The following is a 17,378-nucleotide window of genomic DNA, read 5'->3' on the forward strand; positions in this document are numbered from 1 at the left end:
CTTATTCTCATTCAAGCCAATACTATTGCAAAAGGTAAACTCAGGATACTGCATCAGCAGAGGCTGAGCAGTTTCGAGTGTGTTAACCCCTTTGTACAGTATACAGTATGCTACATAGTGACAAGACATTCAGCTATTTATAAGTTTATAAGAATAAGAATTTATAAGAGTCACATATAATTGTAGGTATAACTTACTGATTGATGTGTTACTGGATATACCTACTGAATCAATAATGATTATGGAACTTTTTTTCTTTTAAAACCCACTTGTCACATTTACATTTAAAGGTGTTATTATTATTATTGTTGTTGTTACCGACAGGTCATAATCACAAGAGAAAAATATTGATTATACTGTTATCATGGCACCTGCCAGCAGGTGGGAGATAAACTAAGGTAAACTTAAGGGTTTGAGATTTGAGGGTCAAATTATGTCTGAATGCGCATCTGCATCACTGTTTGCCTTATATGGAGGCTGCAGAGCAGTCAGTGTGACCCCACCCTGTCCTATGCCAAAACGCCTGCCCTAAGCACTTAAGTATCAGAATTTACCAACAGAGCAATGCAGGAAAGTGTCCTGGTCCAGTGAATGACGTTTCCTTTGATGGTTGCTTATATGGAGTATGCACTGCGTCAGGATGCAAGCAGCATCCCCTCGCCTTTTCCGTGGTGGCCTGCTTGGTCTGCAACAATATTCAGGTGGTGGTATAATTCAAATCGTAGGACACAGGTCTCCTAGAGAAACATTGCATCATAAGTCTGTGAAGGTTCTCAGTCAGGAAACTAGCATAATGACATTATTTATGTTAGTGACTTTACAGGTTGGTGGTTGTAATGTAATAGTTAATCAGTGTGTATTTAATAACTACAGACTTATCATCGGTTTAATCCTCTGCGTCAATTTGACGCTGTAATTATGACGTCAGTCCAGACCCTACGCAGATCCCACACAGACCCTAACACCATAGTCTCATGTGCGCCTCGCCAGAAATGTAGCTATGTTTCACAGGGATGCAGACCACAAGAGCTATGATTAGTCCTCTTCTTAGCAGCGTATTTCCACCAAAGTATTTCTGGCTGCTTTGTCATCTCTGCAATTTTCTAATCGATTACTTTAGATCAATAAAGATGGAACACGTCAAGGAAAGGGTTTCAGAGATACAAACATTTGTATGGCTCGACTTTGGTGAAATTCCGGCAAAAATTTGCAGTTGCCATTGTTGAAAGTGGAGCAGGAAGTAGAAAGAAAAATTAACCCGACTGGCAAAAAGAACACAGCGCCAACTAGTGTTTGGGTGGCGTTGTTACTGAGTTAGTCAGACTGACAAGTATAAGTGGCTCGCACCGGTGTCAGCTACACTTTAGAGATGAACTCGCTAAGAATGACTTTCTTACTGCGTCCCTCAGGTCTGCAAAATATTTAAATCATTGTTTTGATTTTCCAGCCAACTACTTCTTTCTGCTTTGTTGTTGTGTTTTACTATCCAGTGATGTAATTGTATAGAACATATGTATATAATGTCTTTTAATGGCCACTATGATTAACAGGAGTTATTCATGTTTATCAATGTGCAGCTAAAGAAATGTTACATGTTTCTTCTTAGGATCATCCATGAAGACGGCTACTCGGAAGATGAGTGTAAGCAGTACCGTGCAGTGGTTTATAGTAATACCATCCAGTCTATAATGGCGATTGTTAAAGCCATGGTCAGCCTCAAGATAGACTACAGCAACCCTGCCAGAGTGGTAAGATCACACTAACTCACACAAACACTCTTATAGATTTCTGTACAATGTAATCAAATCACTGCTCTTCATTTCACCCTAATTACTCATCTATAACTTTAGCATGTTGGCTACAAGTGATAAGAACTAAGAAGGAACCGGGGTAATTGTCATTAGTAGAGTTCACATGATTTCCCTCAGGTTATAATAACTCAAAGTCTTGTTTTTATCAGCAGCATATTGCAGTTGTGCAGCTGGCACAGCCATTAAGAGTTACAATATGTTTTCCCACGACTGAATTCACAAGAGTTTACATTTGTCTCTAAAAGTCATTGTGTTCCTGTCACTTGGTCCTGTCTCAGAATAATAGAGAAGAATCTCTGTTGCGTGCACTGCTTGTTGTTTCTGAAACCAACATTTTTCTTCCTCCCTCGGACCTATTCCAGTATAACTCAGCAAACAAATATTGTTTCAAGGATGCGATGCCTTTGGGAAACCAAAACCTGTTTCTTACATCTCTCCTTCCTCTTGGCAATTCATGCTCCGTCAATAACAGAGAGAACTGTGCCGGTGTTTTAAACAAATGCAGGATCATGGATTTCAAGCACATGCCTGTTTCACAGCAGTTTTTTTTTCATCGTAGTACAAACTGGAATAGATTGCTTTACTGATGCATCCTGCAGGGAAACAGCTTCTGTCTTTCCTGCTTTACCTCCTCCATCTTTGATCTGATCTCTTCTCAAAGTTCTAATAGACGGTGTAGAGTCTCAAAGTGCGCTTAAGACCTGCAGCAGCAGCCACTCAAAGCTCTTTTTGGGAAGTGCATTTACTCAGAAGTGCTACCAGGACACATTTCAGAGGCACATTTTGTCTCATGCTTCCTGCAGCATCAGCAGTAGTACAAATGAATCCCTTGTTTTGAAGTTGTAAAAGAAAAACCTCGCAGGGATTCCTTTTTTTTTTTTTTTTTTATCCTGCTACGACTTAAGTACCTTCTCAATGTGTTCACAAAGAGCAGCACTGAGAATTAGCATTAACATGAATCAGTTCAGAGGGTGGTATCTGTTCTAGACAAAAAACTGCAAGAGTGTAAAACGTGAAGGTTTTGATGCTCCAATTCAAACTCCTAAACCAAGGTACAAACTGGCAAAGCATCTGAAATCTATTATTTTTATAACAGTGTAAAAACTGTTGCATTGTGAAAAGGGTCATCTGCAGTGCACCTCCTCTCAGCTTTGTTGAGCTTTCATGATGAGTTTTAGTTGCTTGTAGTCATAAAGTCTTTGTACTCGTGTAGGGTTCTTATTTTAAAAGGGGAAAGTCAGGCGAGAAGAAGTTTTTACAGCCAACAGCTCACATCGTTAACAACAATTAGCTATATGTCACTTTGGCTGGCAAGATCGACAGTTTCTCTGTCGGCAATTAAGCACCTGTTGTTTCAAATTTTACCAAGAATTTGGAGCAGCAAATCTGTCAGTGTTTAACTACATATGTCTCGTATGAGATTGGAGAGCTTGGCAGGCAAAGGAAGAGTCACTAATGAAATCAGGGCTCAGCCAAGAGCCGGCTTGCAGCTTGCATTGGTAAAAAAAAAAAAAGAAAAGAAAAAGGAAAACATGGTTTGGTTTCAAATTCTCTCATGTGAGAATTCATGTAGCATTCAAGTGGACATCTTTAGGATTTTGGACGATTTCTCTGAAGCTGACTTTAGTGCTGACTTCATATTGACATACAGCCAAGTAGATAAGATGCTTAAACAGTTCATTAAAACAATTGAAATGATAACAAACATATAATTACTATAATAAATAAAAATTAGGTGTATCGGTACATATCTGCGTATTCTGTAAATGTGTGTTAATTCAGGAAAGCACGTTCATTAAACAGACATTAACTCGGCACGATCCACATCGACGCAGTCACAGCTGCAGGGAGAGAAGCTGTCGGCGGTGAACGTTATCAACCCAGGAGCAAACTGTCAGTGAGGTCCAACCGGGGCCGAGCTCATTCCTGTGGAGCAGCATGTGATTTTTAACCGTGAAGCAAGCGTATGTGTTCTGTAACTGGAGCTGCAACAGAGGGATTGAGGATTCACTGCTGCAGGGATGTGTTTTTTTTTTTCTTTCTTTCACCAACAGATCTGTCAAATGGCCGTGTGTACGTGACGGTACTCTCACACTCCCACACATGGCAATTAGCGTGCTAGCCTGCCTGCACTTGCACACAGCAGCTCTGTAGAAATACACACACACTTTCACAGATTGCGGATGTGTATGCGCTCACGCGTGCACAAACACAAACATGTAAAGTATATGAGGCTAAAATGTGTTGCCTTACACATTAGCCACGGTTTGTTAGAGAGAGTTCCAACAATTGAATCAGATTCCCAGGGATTTACGTTAAACTGTTTATCACGTACAATCCAGCAGCTGAAGCTTTCCTCTTTTATTGGTGGTTTCTAAGCCCACCACTGTCACTCACTATAACTAAGTACTAGTAGAAAAAACAACTATCAAAACATTAACATTGGGTTATTACATTAGTATTTATCTAATTTGAATATTGGATGCATACACAAAGTTCTGAGAAAAAAAAGAATACATGAAATGAATAAACACATGTAAAATTGAGGCTATCTTTTTTCGGGAGTCCTGTAGCTCTGTGGGATTCCATTAAATTTTTCATGACAGGGAAGTAGAAGGAACAATAAATCTATCCACGGATCAGTTTTACAATGGAAACAGTCTACTGTGATACGAATAAACACTGGAGATCCTGGAGTGAAATTCCACTCAGATATCGCAGAACGCAGAATAGCTGCATGACGAGGAGGCAAATGCATTTCTCCTCAAATGTGGCAAATCAGAACTGGTGAACTGTATATTAATACTATTAGTGAATCAAGTGAATCATTGCTTGTTCAGCTGTGTGTCGATATATGCAAATACAAAGGGATTCATTTCTGAATTTATACAATTGTTGGCTGAACAAAAGCAAGGAACAAGCGAGGAGGGAAACAGCAGGACATCAGTAAACCCCAGCCTGTTACATGCTGCATGCTGTTAGTCAGAGTCACTTCAATATATTTTATCTTTATAAACGTTTGTCCCAGATTGGCTGGCACACCAGGACATTAGAGGCTACAGGTGTATCGTATGAGCCATTTTTCTTTTACTTATTCTACTGTGTATTTAATTCAAGAATTTTCAATCCAAGAAAAGTCAACCATCAAAGCTTATTTGTCAGTTATTTGTCAGCGTAGTTGTTCCTCCTCATCATATAAGCTTTTTTTTTTTTTTTTTTTTTTTTTTAAAGAAGTAGGTCTTTGGATTTTGCCCATTTGTCACTTAGACTATAAAAGCTTTAGTGATGGATCGACAACTCTACGCACTCATCCAGTGGATGATACAGTGGATGCACTATCATCCTTTGTCAAGGATAACACTTTTCATATGTTTTGCCGCTAATATTCCCACGGTAACACCCCTTATCACACTCTGTCCTTATCGCCCCCTGCAGGACGACGCCCAGCAGCTCTTTGCTCTTTCTGCAGCTGCTGAAGAACAGGGCATCCTTCCAGACGACCTGGCCAACGTGATCAGACGATTGTGGGGTGACAGCGGCATACAGAGTTGCTTTACAAGGTCGCGAGAATATCAACTCAACGACTCTGCAGCATAGTGAGTGCAGATTTGTGGTCATATTCAATTACATGGCCCCTCAGTTAAATACACTTTCACCAGACTCACAATTTTTGAATACACTACATTTAAATCTGCTCCTGTTGTTTAAGGTTTGTCAGTTCATTAGAAGCTTTTCTTGAAAGTGGAACACTGCACTTTTCACAGTAAAATATATTTGGTTATTTATAGACTTTTGCTCATGAAGTTGGAATAAAACGTTCATTTACTTCTTCTCATAATAATTGTGACAATGTGATTTGTGTAAGATTTATTCCAACTTCATGGGTAACAGTGTATATTTGCATTTGCACAAATTGATAGGTCCTATAATCAGAGCCCAAAGTGTCGTCCTTTGTTGTTTATAGTTTATTCACTTTGTGGCAGCACTATATGTAAGGTATGCGCTTTGTGTGTCAGGTTCAGTATAATCACTTCATTTCATTGTTTTACAGTTGCTGCTTTGATAAGACAAATGCACATTTAATCTTTCATTACACTGTATTTCTGTCTGTGAAGTGTTGGTTGGCCGGGCAACTGAAACTCCCAGCTGGCCATGAATGATGATGCAATGCTTGTGTACGTGGGGCGGGCTGTGTCAAGCATGGTGAAGATACTTCAACTCTCCCCTACTGACCAACAGTCTGCTGGAAATCGGGGAAAAATAAAAAAGGGTTAGAGAGGGAATGTCGAAAAGAGATGTTCTGAATTTAGATGTAAAAGCCAGTGAGAAGCTAGAGAGAAGGGATGTATTTTTGTTTGCTGTGCATGAATGTCTCATGTCTATCTTTTGCATACAATGCCTTTCCAAGTAACCAATGCTGAAAGAACCCCAACATCTCAAAAGATTGATTTCACGCCGCTCTTGGCTTGATTATTGCGATTAAATGGATCCTAGATGAAACATCAAATTCACGAAGGAGTCACGGAAACCTATGCATGTTGCCATAGAAATCCTCTCACCACAGATCATTCATTTTGTTTGTGTGTCTTGTGGTAATCCCTCAGTGGGATCACATACCCATTTTAGTTAGTCATTTCTCTTGGGGATTTATTGGAGAGGTTAGTTTGTGATTGCTGCCCATGCTGTGACCTCGTCCCACAAGCCAGTAACAAGCTCAGCACTGCAGAGATTGGAGTGGCAAGGAAAAAAATTTATCCACCAAAAAAACTGCATTAGATATTACACAAAGCTATTGCATGACACGTGACGACTCGTGAAATTGAACAAATAAAAACCTGATACGCAGCAGTAGGCTACAACATCTGCCCCAGTGTGCGAGCCTTGCTCTGGAGAGGATAATATTTACCTTCCTCATATAAGTCACAAAAATGTATGGCTTATATTAAGTAGAAGGATGAGAGTAGAAATACACAAAATACCATCATCTACAGCTGGACCATGCCTGCAGTCAGTCTATAGACCAGCATTGGTCAAGAGGAAATGTGGTGCAAAACCAGCTCCACTGGACACTAAAACGTGATTATTACCCACCGTGTAAATCAGCAGCACAAAGTCACCGTAATACATGTCAGAAAATTCAGAAATATGTAAAGAGTATATAACTTAATGTACTTCATTTGGGGGCCACACCTAAAATAAACCATCTGGCAAAATACCCATTTGCAAAAACAGCTACCAGATTTGTGGGGAGTCTGAACTACAGTGATCAACTGTATTTGTATTTCTGCTCAGTCTGTCGATTTTATATTGGAATGACATTATACATACAAAAATGCTTTTTTACATGAGACATGAGGAAATGGATCGAAAATGATTTTTCCCCAATGTTGGGGAATATCATATATATACAGTGGGGGAAATAAGTATTTGATCCCATGCTGAATTTGTAAGTTTGCCCACTTCCATAGAAATGATCAGACTCTGGTTTTTATGGTTGTTTACTGGTTATGGGTATAGACAGAATATCAGTCGAAAATGCATAAAAAACACACAATCTAAAAGTTATAAATTGTTATGTATTTTATTAAGGGAAATAAGTATTTGATCCCCAAGCACAACACAAGTCAGTACTTTGTAGAGAAACCTTTGTTGGCAAGCACAGCGATGAGACGTTTCTTGTAGTTGGTCACCAGGTTTGCACACAGCGCAGGAGGGATTTTGGCCCATTCATCTTTACAGACAGTCTCTAAATCCTTCAAGTTTCTTGGCTGCCTCTTGGAAACTCGGAGCTTCAGCTCCCTCCACAGGTTTTCGATCGGGTTAAGGTCTGGAGACTGGCTAGGCCACTCCATGACCTTAATATGCTTCTTCTTGAGCCACTCCTTTGTTGTCCTGGCAGTATGTTTTGGGTCATTGTCATGTTGGAAAACCCACCCATGAGGCATCTTCAGTGTTCTTGCTGAGGAAAGAAGGTTTTTGTCCAAGATGTTACAGTACATGGCTGCATTCATTGGCCCCATAATGCGGTGAAGTTGCCCTGTACCCTTTGCTGAAAAACAGCCCCAAAACATGATGTTTCCACCTCCATGCTTAACCGTGGGTATGGTGTTCTTTGGGTCATACTCACGTTTTTTCATCCTCCAAACACGGCGGGTCGAGTTAATGCCAAATAGCTCAACTTTGGTTTCGTCAGACCACAGCACTTTCTCCCAAGCCTTCTCTGAGTCATTTAGATGTTCACTGGCAAACTTAAGGCGGGCCTGTACATGTGCCTTCTTGAGCAGGGGACCTTGCGGGCACTGCAAGAGTTCAATCCATAACGGCGCAGTGTGTTGCCAACTGTTTTCTTGGTGACGGAGGTCCCAACTGCTTCCAGATCATTAACAAGCTCCTGCCGTGTTGTTTTAGGCTGCTCCCTCACCTTTCTCATCATCATCCTCACTCCATGAGGCGAGATTTTGCGGGGAGCTCCAGACCGAGGACAGTTGATGGTCCTTTTATGGGTCTTCCACTTGCGAATAATGGCACCAATAGTTGTCACCTTCTCACCAAGCCTTTTGCTGATGGTTTTGTAACCTATACCAGCCTTGTGCAGGTCTACAATCTTGTCCCTGACATCTTTTGACAGCTCTTTGGTCTTGCCCATGGTGCTGTAGAAGTTGGAATGTAAGAAACTGATTCTTAGAGCAGGTGTGCTTTATATACATGACGAGTTAAGATCAGGAGTATTGGTAATTAGTTGACTGAGCACAGCTGTGTGCCACATGCGCACCAGCCAATCTGTAGGGGCCTGAATTCTAAGTGAATTGTTGGGGATCAAATACTTATTTCCCTTAATAAAATACATAACAATTTATAACTTTTAGATTGTGTGTTTTTTATGCATTTTCGATTGATATTCTGTCCATACCCATAACCAGTAAACAACCATAAAAACCAGAGTCTGATCATTTCTATGGAAGTGGGCAAACTTACAAATTCAGCAGGGGATCAAATACTTATTTCCCCCACTGTATATATGTATATATATATGTATATATATATATATATATATATATATATATATATTTTTTTTTTTTTTTTTTTTTTTTCATTGCAGTACCGTGAGCAATTATTAAGACAGATTGGCAGCAACCAACAAACCCACTTTTTATGTAACTGAAATGCAGTTTGTATTTGAGTGTAACCTTCCCTTACAGGACTTATAAGACACTTAAACACTGCACACAGCTGGTAACTTTAGCAATGTCTCTTAAACATTAATGCACATTTTGATCTTTCTTTCTCTCTCAGTTATCTGAATGACCTGGAGAGGATAGCTAAAGCAGATTACATCCCCAGCCAGCAGGACGTGCTACGGACCCGTGTTAAGACTACCGGCATTGTTGAGACTCACTTCACTTTCAAGGAACTGCACTTCAAGTAAGGTCATATAGCACTGACTCGGCTTACTGAGTAAAACTGAGGTATTTTTGAAGCATGAACATGATAAAACAGACAGTCATTGCCACTCTCACCGCTGTCCCCTTTTTGTCAAAGGAAGTGCTTTGGCCATTTGCAACAAATGTGAGAGTCCAGGGAGCTCTTACTAAGCAACTGACCCACAGTTGCTAAGTGTGTATTTGACATCAAGTAACTTGAGTAGTAATATGACTCCCCTGGTGCTCACTCGCCTTTGATGATTGCTTGCAGTGTCATTTGGTGATACGTAAAAAACCTGTCAGTTAGTGTTAGTAGCCAACAGGAGCACATGAAACATGAAGAACACACTGACTAAAAGCTTTTCCTGATACTATTTTTGGAGAGCAGCAATGCAAAACCCCATCTTGTATATTAAATATGGGTGTACTGTATGTCATCACTTGAGCTTCCACTGAATTAGGCTCTGGCAGTGCATGTAGTGACAAGGCAGCTCCAGTCTCTTTTATGATATCTATAAAAAGATGTCTGCAAATGGATATGCAGAATTTGTAGGGGAGGAAAAAAGACGCTGATCCCAGAAACTTCCGCTTGTTTTCCTATTGATATTGAGCTGAATTTGGTTGCATGCAGGCAAACAGTCCATGTAGATAGAAAAAGAGGCAAAGCTAACGTTTGTCAAGCAAATGGCCACTTGAGGCTGGCTCCAGAAGTGGGTCAGTCCCACTAGACTTCCACGTTAAATGGTCCAAATATACAGCACAGGTAAACTATAATAAAAATATTTACAGTCTGCTAGACAAGATAGCTTTTAACAGTTAATTCGTCCATCCTTGAGAACTGTGGGTGAAGTTTCGCATAACTCACCCACTTTATTTTTATCAATGCTTGAAGTTACACACTTTAGGCGTTAGATGGGATCTCTTGCAGTTTGCTAGTTGTTTGCATTGGCAAACTTACACTCCATGTATTTGACTGTTTCTGAATTAGCTAAAAAAAATCATGTGGTGTCTGCCAAGATGGCCACAGTCGGAGTCACCACACTGAGCTTTACAATTATTCTTCATGAATCCTGTGGGTGACATCAAGGAGGATTTGTCCATTTTTAACACAGCGTTAGTGGTTGCACCAAGAGGTGATGTGTCCCTAGATTGCTTCCTCGATACCTGTTCTAAACGCAAAGTCGTTATGACCTTCCTTATTTCACATTGTTAAAGCAGGTAATACATCTAGTTTACAACATTACCCAGAAATACCCGCTTAATTTTAGTCCCAGTTTTAATGGCCTTGAGGGGCGACTGACCCAACTTGCTTAGTTGAAATGCACAACTCCACTACTCAGAGGTCAAATTATAGCAGCAATTAAACGCTTAATTATCACGATTGCTCCAAGAGCTGAGTGAATAAATTAAATCCTGCCCACGAAGCTCTCACTCAGTGAAACCACAGCTTTATTTAGTGATAATGTCTGAGTTTGTCCTACATGGTTCAGTACTTAGGTCTTACATAAAAAATGGTTTGACCCAGCCTGAGTACTCATGTGTGGGATAGTAATGTATGTATAGATTTATCTCCTAATAGAGGTTGTTCAAGAGACGCTGTAAGCGTTTAAAACTGTGATAACAGAACCTAAACCGAAGCACATTCAATTCCTGTACAGGGTATAGGCGAAGATACCAGCTGTGTGGTGTAAAAGTGCACAGAGAGAACATATTTAAGTTGTTTGGTTTGTCTTTTTTTTTGGTCTCGAGCAGTCAATAAAATCCTTCTTTGTGGCTCTTTGTTAAGCGGCTACACAGACCTAGCTAATAAATAAAGCAGCGGCAGCTGCATGCGCTGATGTGACCTGTTTCCCGATAAACTCGCTGATATTTACCTCCTGTCACAGCCCCAATATTTGACCTGAATAATACATGGAGGCAATCAATAAGAAGAAAGTCACGTTTTCATAACTCTGCTCTGTTTGCCATGTTGAATACAGAAAAGGAACAGAGAAGTGTAATTTACTGACATCGTCCTAATTCAGATTTCCCATCACCAACCTAAACACGTGGTGGTTTGCTGAGACCGCACAGTTCCCCTTAATCATCTGAACGGGCAGCCGTGTTCCTGGATGTGGTGGTTGCCACTTCAGCTGTCTGTACGGTTATGCTCACACCTCTAACCTCTAACAGTTTCGATCACAGTGCCCAGCTTCCCCATTAGCCACTGCTTTGCTCTAAAAGGGGAGGCTTGTCTGCCTCTTGTTGCCTGCTTTGACCCTGCAGTCTTTTATCATATATCTGACAGTCTCCTCTCCACTTTTTGTTCTCAAAACAACCTCATGAAAACTTAATGTATCTCCAGGGATAGAATATCACACTAACTTTCACCTTGCTTCCTTTGCTGTCGTTTTTCCTGACATGTCCTCTTTGGTGCCCCGTTCTCCCAATTAGCCTACTCTTTTTACTGTGACCTCCTTCCCCAACCACAAAAAAAACACAATTCATTCCCTTCGTTTGATCTCCCTTGCAGAATGTTTGATGTGGGAGGCCAACGCTCGGAAAGAAAGAAATGGATCCACTGTTTTGAAGGAGTAACGGCCATTATTTTTTGTGTTGCACTAAGTGCTTATGACCTGGTGCTGGCTGAGGATGAAGAGATGGTAAGGAAAACTCCATCTTCTGCTGCTGTGTGTGTTTTTGTTCATTTGTGTGGATGAGATCACTTAACAGGCTTCATAAATCTGCTCTTTGGCTCATTTTCAGTGCTAAAAAGGTTCATATTACAATACCCTGCGAGCTATTTAGCATTTTCCCTCCCTCTTTATTGTGTCTTAATAACAGTGAGCTCCAGGTGGTAAAATTAGCTTATTGAACTTATCTGTGAAGTATAATTATGTAATAAAAGTCCTAGTAGAATGTTTTCTTCAGGTGACTTGAACCATTTGATCCCAATTTTTTTGAACTACTTATGATTTTAAAGGAAGTGCTCAAGAGGGAGTTTGGTAAGAGATGCTCTGAAGTACCTCCTTGTAGTGGTTGTGCTCATATTTTAAAATATGAAACAACATTGCCCCCTTGTGGCAGCTATGGTGAATTGTTGTGGTTTGGTTAAAAGCCTGAAGCCGTGACCAAGTTTTGCTTCTCTTTAGAACCGAATGCACGAGAGCATGAAGCTTTTCGACTCCATCTGCAACAACAAATGGTTCACCGAAACCTCCATCATCCTCTTCCTCAACAAGAAGGATCTCTTTGAGGAGAAGATCACCCGCAGCCCCCTTACCATCTGCTTTCCCGAGTACGCAGGTACGCAGCAGAGTAGCAGGGATAAAGAAATGCTGCACCTGAGAGCGCAGCGTTCAGCATCTGCTGAAAGTTATTGAGCCGCATCATGATAACTCCCTTCCTCACCTCGTTTTTTCCTGACTGCTGTTTCCCAGGAGCCAACAAGTTTGACGAAGCTGCCAGCTACATTCAGACTAAGTTCGAGGACCTGAACAAGAAGAGGGACACCAAGGAGATCTACACCCACTTCACCTGTGCCACCGACACCAAGAACGTGCAGTTTGTCTTTGACGCTGTCACCGATGTTATTATTAAGAACAACCTGAAAGACTGTGGTCTTTTCTAAAGGTATGGATAACAATGAGGTTGTGAATGTTACTGTAAAACCTAACCACAAAAAGTTATTGAACTTTTCTCGTGTTGTTAATGCTTGTACTTTCATACTGTTAGCGAGATGTCTTAACAATTTGAAAGTGTTAACTTAACCACTGATAAATTCTGGATATACTGTATATCTGTAGTATCATGTAACATTTTATCTACTGAATACAAAAACTACATAAAAAAGAATAACAGAAATAACCATTGATGTCATGTTTTATTATCAGGCATTGCAGGCCTCCCAAAACTGACAAAAATTAGTTGTTTGTGTTAATTAAATTCAGCAAATTCTGGCTAGATAAACTGCACAGAAACAAAAACCCTCACAAATGATGTAAAAAGAAAATGACTGATCCGGAAGGGGACTTTAAACAAGCTCACTGTGATCATAGTTACACTTGCCTTTTCAGAGCAACCTTTCAAGCGGGCGTGCAGATATTTGCTCTCAGGTCACATCAAACACAACCTCAGCTGTCCACTTTAATGTGACCGCCCTCACATTGCTCTAAGAATTCAGTCGTGTGTGGACATAAATCATTTACCGGCCGGCCTCAGACAGCCTGACATTTCTTTTAAAGGAATAGAAGATGTTATATGTTGTAAAGATTGAGTCTAGTAGATGGATTTTGAGCCACGTGAACAAATGAGGTTTTTTGTCACACTTTCTGTGGATGTGCCATCAACGATGTGACACCTTAAAACCTCAGAGAATAAAATCAATATGTCACAGTGACTCATGAAAGTGAAGTGAAGAAGTCCTTGGTTTGTATGTATTATATAAATGTGTCCAGATGTGTTGAAGACCATGTACAGTGATCAGGCATATCATTATGACCACCTTCCTAATATTGTGTAGGTCCTCCTTGTGCCTCCAAAACAGTTGTGACTCATCAGAGAATGGACATGGACCTTCTGAAGGTGTCCTGTGGTGTCTGGTTACACAATGTTGTTTTAGTCGGGGCCTCTGGGTCCTGTGAGTTGAGGAGAGGGGCCTCTGTGGATCATCTCACAGATATTTGATCAGTTAGGATCTAGTGAATAACATGAGTACCTGGCCTGGATGTTTCCCAGCAGAACACTGAATTGTCACATGATGGTCAATGTTATTCACTTCTCCTGTCAGTGGTTTTAATGTTGTGGCTGGTCGATATAAACCTGTCTATAAAAAATATCATCTGTCTTTTCATGCAGGACGATGCCAGACGCACACAGACTGCATGAGAGACTACGATAGCCATGTGATGATTACTGCTTTTCATAATGAAAACCATAACAGACTTGATTCCTAGAGGGGGAAACTGAACTCCAACACTGATTTGCAATCATCACATTCTCTGTCTTATGTGTTATTATTATTTTATATATGTGTGTATGTATATGTATATATATATATTTCTTACTGCTCTTTGCCAGGGGTTTTAGCCATACTGCAAACACGTATTTGATCACTTACCCTCTAATTCAACAAGAGCAATCAACTAACAATCAAAGCACTCACCACGGATTTGCTGTTTTTAAAAAAAATTGTTTTATGACATAAATTGTATTGGTTTAAATGGAAAATAACTATTATAAGAGCTGAAGGTTAGCATAATCAGCAGACATTATCTCATCACACCACATGGCCCTTGAAAAAAAATATCAAATTAACATATTTTTCACCCTTGACCCTGACTTTCACTGGGAACTTTGTTAAAATTGTATTTATTTCTGTCATTTTTGTTGTATTCAGATCTTTTATTGCGGATCGGTTAAGGAGGTATAATTTTTTGTTTTCATTTTACGTTGCCCTTTTCTTTTGCAGTTTATTAAGAAAATGCAGTAGATTTTGTACAAATGGCACATTAACTTCTGTTAGTCTGCATTTTACGAACCTTTTGACTGCACCGAACTTTTTTTTTAAGAATAATACAAACATGCATGGAGAATGAAAATGGATGAAGGGAGAAAAAAGTTTTTGTACACCGTTTACACAAAATCACTTGTACTATAGTGCATTGTTCTGCATGACTGTCCATAGATTAGCCTGTACCCCCTTACACAAACTGAATTACATTCCTTACGTAACTTCTTTAAAGAAACAAAACAGAAATGGTCATGTGTCACTTTAAAGATATCTGCAAGATATCTTTAATTTTGCAGATATCGCGGCTCTGTCTGCTCCTGACATGGATTGTTCTGTACTGTTTCTTTCATTCCGAGTTTATGTTTTACATATGTTTGTGCCTTGATATCTGTTTACACTTGTTCTTTAGAAACATGCTATCTCCATAGTGTGAATTAGGGCTATTTCTACTCCACTTCCGTTCACAGGATCCACGACTTAAGGTGCACCTTGACACCATGATAAGCAGATGATAGACGCTCATTAATATTAAGATTAAAAAAGAACTCATTCACTTGTTAAATGTAAATAAAAGTTTGGTCACATGAACTCGTACTCTACAGTGTGATGTGTTGAAAGAAAATATTCAAAATGCACCTTTGAATCTAAAATAGAGGCTTTGCTGATGAAGACGGGGGGAATGTCAGAAAAAAAGGAAACTATTTGTAATGGAATATTAATTAGGAGAAAATGTTTCAAAATAAAGAAACTGATTTGTGTTCAACTTACACAGCTTAAATAGATTTCTTCTGTGTAGTATGTACTTCGGGTGGTGAACAGTCAGTGCTGGAAAGTAAGTGGATTCACTGCAGTACACACACACTGACACACACACATATATAAATATATATAAATATATATATAGTTCTAAGAAGAGATTTATAACAGACATGTCTGGGCCTGCCTAGTGTGCAGAGGAAAACCATCAACGCCCCTATGGACGACCAATTTTTAAGCCCAAAAACCTCAATCTGATGGAGAGATTAAGTAGGAACCCCCTACCTACTATATGTATAGTGCTTATAAATATACATTATTATTATCATTTTGCATTCAATATTAAGCTATTAAAATAATGCATGGGTTAATTTTTTTTATTCATTTTTTTTTTTTTTTTGAACATGTGCAACTGTATGGTCACTGTGCAACTGCCGTAAACATAAACATACCTGATAAATATACATACATACATTTAAATTTGTGGGGGAAAACAACAAAAATTAACCAAACATATTGCGACCCCCTTGCTATACCCCTGCGGACCCCCTAGGGGTCACGGACACCCTGTTGAAGACCTATGGGAAGATCTGAAAGATATGCTGGTGCCAGACTATGTACTGGTTTACATGCAAAATCTGAAACTCAATCCTAAAATTTATTGGAAGTCGGTGAAAGGAAGCCATGAGAACCACGAGAGAGGCCTGATGAATACATAGCATTGCTGAAACAAAAATATTTCTTTAAAAAAAAAAAATGAAAAAGTCAAATTATGTCTCAGGATGGACAAAAGCCCACGAATATGTTTCTTACCAAATGATTTTTGTCATGCAACTTTCGATTCGTTTTCCCCCTAATAAAACCTCACGACTTGAGACTAAAGGACTGAGCCCCTCTCCCAACCTTGCACTCTGCTGAATTACAATACAGTGTTGTCAGTATTCAAAGACGTGAGGCGAGGAGGTGCTGCAACCATGAATAGTTTGCTCATTTGCAAATTAAATGAGAGGTTCATTCAAGCCCTATACTGTCTTTGTATTTCAAAAGACTCATTAAGAAAAGAAAGGTGAATAGTCCGTCCTCATTGTTCAGACCTTCAGAAAAGTTTTGTCGAGGATCCACGAGGTGGCGCCATGTAGATTTCAGTAAATTAGCTCATCCATTATCCAAGAAAACTTTTAGTTCCATGTACAGATGCAGCAGAGGTATTGGTGTTTTTCAGTTTTTATACATTTTTATTCGTTTTAAAAATTTTGTTCTCAATTCACTTTAATTTCACGCATTTTCCAGAGCAGGTCTGTCTGTCACAGTTCCGTTTGTTTTGTTTAAAAAGACTTGTTCATCTCTTTAGTTCGCTTCAGTGTTAATTTTTTTGGGCTGTGGTATGGTGGTATTTGTCAGGAGAAAAGATAAAGGCAATTCAAATTAGGTTTTACAATACAAACACAATAGATAAATACGGTTATTGTATTTTTTTATCATTATTTAATTTATGTCCGTTTTAAAACGGAAGTATGATATGGTTTTGGTGAGTTAGTGTTTCCATAAAGTCTAGTTGATATTTTTATTTTCATCTTACTTTTTCCACACCTAGATTTTGTTTTGTTTGAGTTACCTACACTACTGTACTGTACGTCAGTAAATTGACGCAATAGTGCTGTGAATGAATGACTAAATATTAATGACTCTTAGGTTTTTGTTTTGTCTTGGGGTTTTGTGTGTGTGTTTTTCATAATGAGTCAAACGTGCGTTTCTTAATCAGGTGTTGAGTCTTAACAGTCGAGTGGGGTTTTACGAATACTAGGAACCGCTGGAGTGACTTCAGGAGGTATCTTGTTTCAGGCGGCTCGCTATTGGCTGACTTTTTGATGCGCTGCGCTGATTTGCTGGAGCCAAAAG

General features: G+C 39.5%; 1 protein-coding gene across 1 annotated transcript in view; it reads left to right on the forward strand.

Moving 5' to 3' along the window:
• The window catches only part of LOC125006885 (guanine nucleotide-binding protein G(i) subunit alpha-2), a 41,631-nt gene extending 26,320 nt beyond the window's left edge, over positions 1–15,311 (forward strand). Inside the window, exons 4-10 of the mRNA XM_047583369.1 lie at positions 1,607–1,748; positions 5,247–5,407; positions 9,105–9,233; positions 11,745–11,874; positions 12,364–12,517; positions 12,652–12,844; positions 14,069–15,311. Coding sequence (XP_047439325.1) covers positions 1,607–1,748; positions 5,247–5,407; positions 9,105–9,233; positions 11,745–11,874; positions 12,364–12,517; positions 12,652–12,842 — 907 coding nt within the window. The 3' untranslated portion in view covers positions 12,843–12,844; positions 14,069–15,311. The remainder of the gene's footprint in view (positions 1–1,606; positions 1,749–5,246; positions 5,408–9,104; positions 9,234–11,744; positions 11,875–12,363; positions 12,518–12,651; positions 12,845–14,068) is intronic.
• The last annotated feature ends 2,067 nt before the right edge of the window (positions 15,312–17,378 follow it).

Source organism: Mugil cephalus, chromosome 4 (assembly GCF_022458985.1).
Source record: "Mugil cephalus isolate CIBA_MC_2020 chromosome 4, CIBA_Mcephalus_1.1, whole genome shotgun sequence".
In the NCBI taxonomy this organism is placed as follows: Eukaryota; Metazoa; Chordata; class Actinopteri; order Mugiliformes; family Mugilidae; genus Mugil; species Mugil cephalus.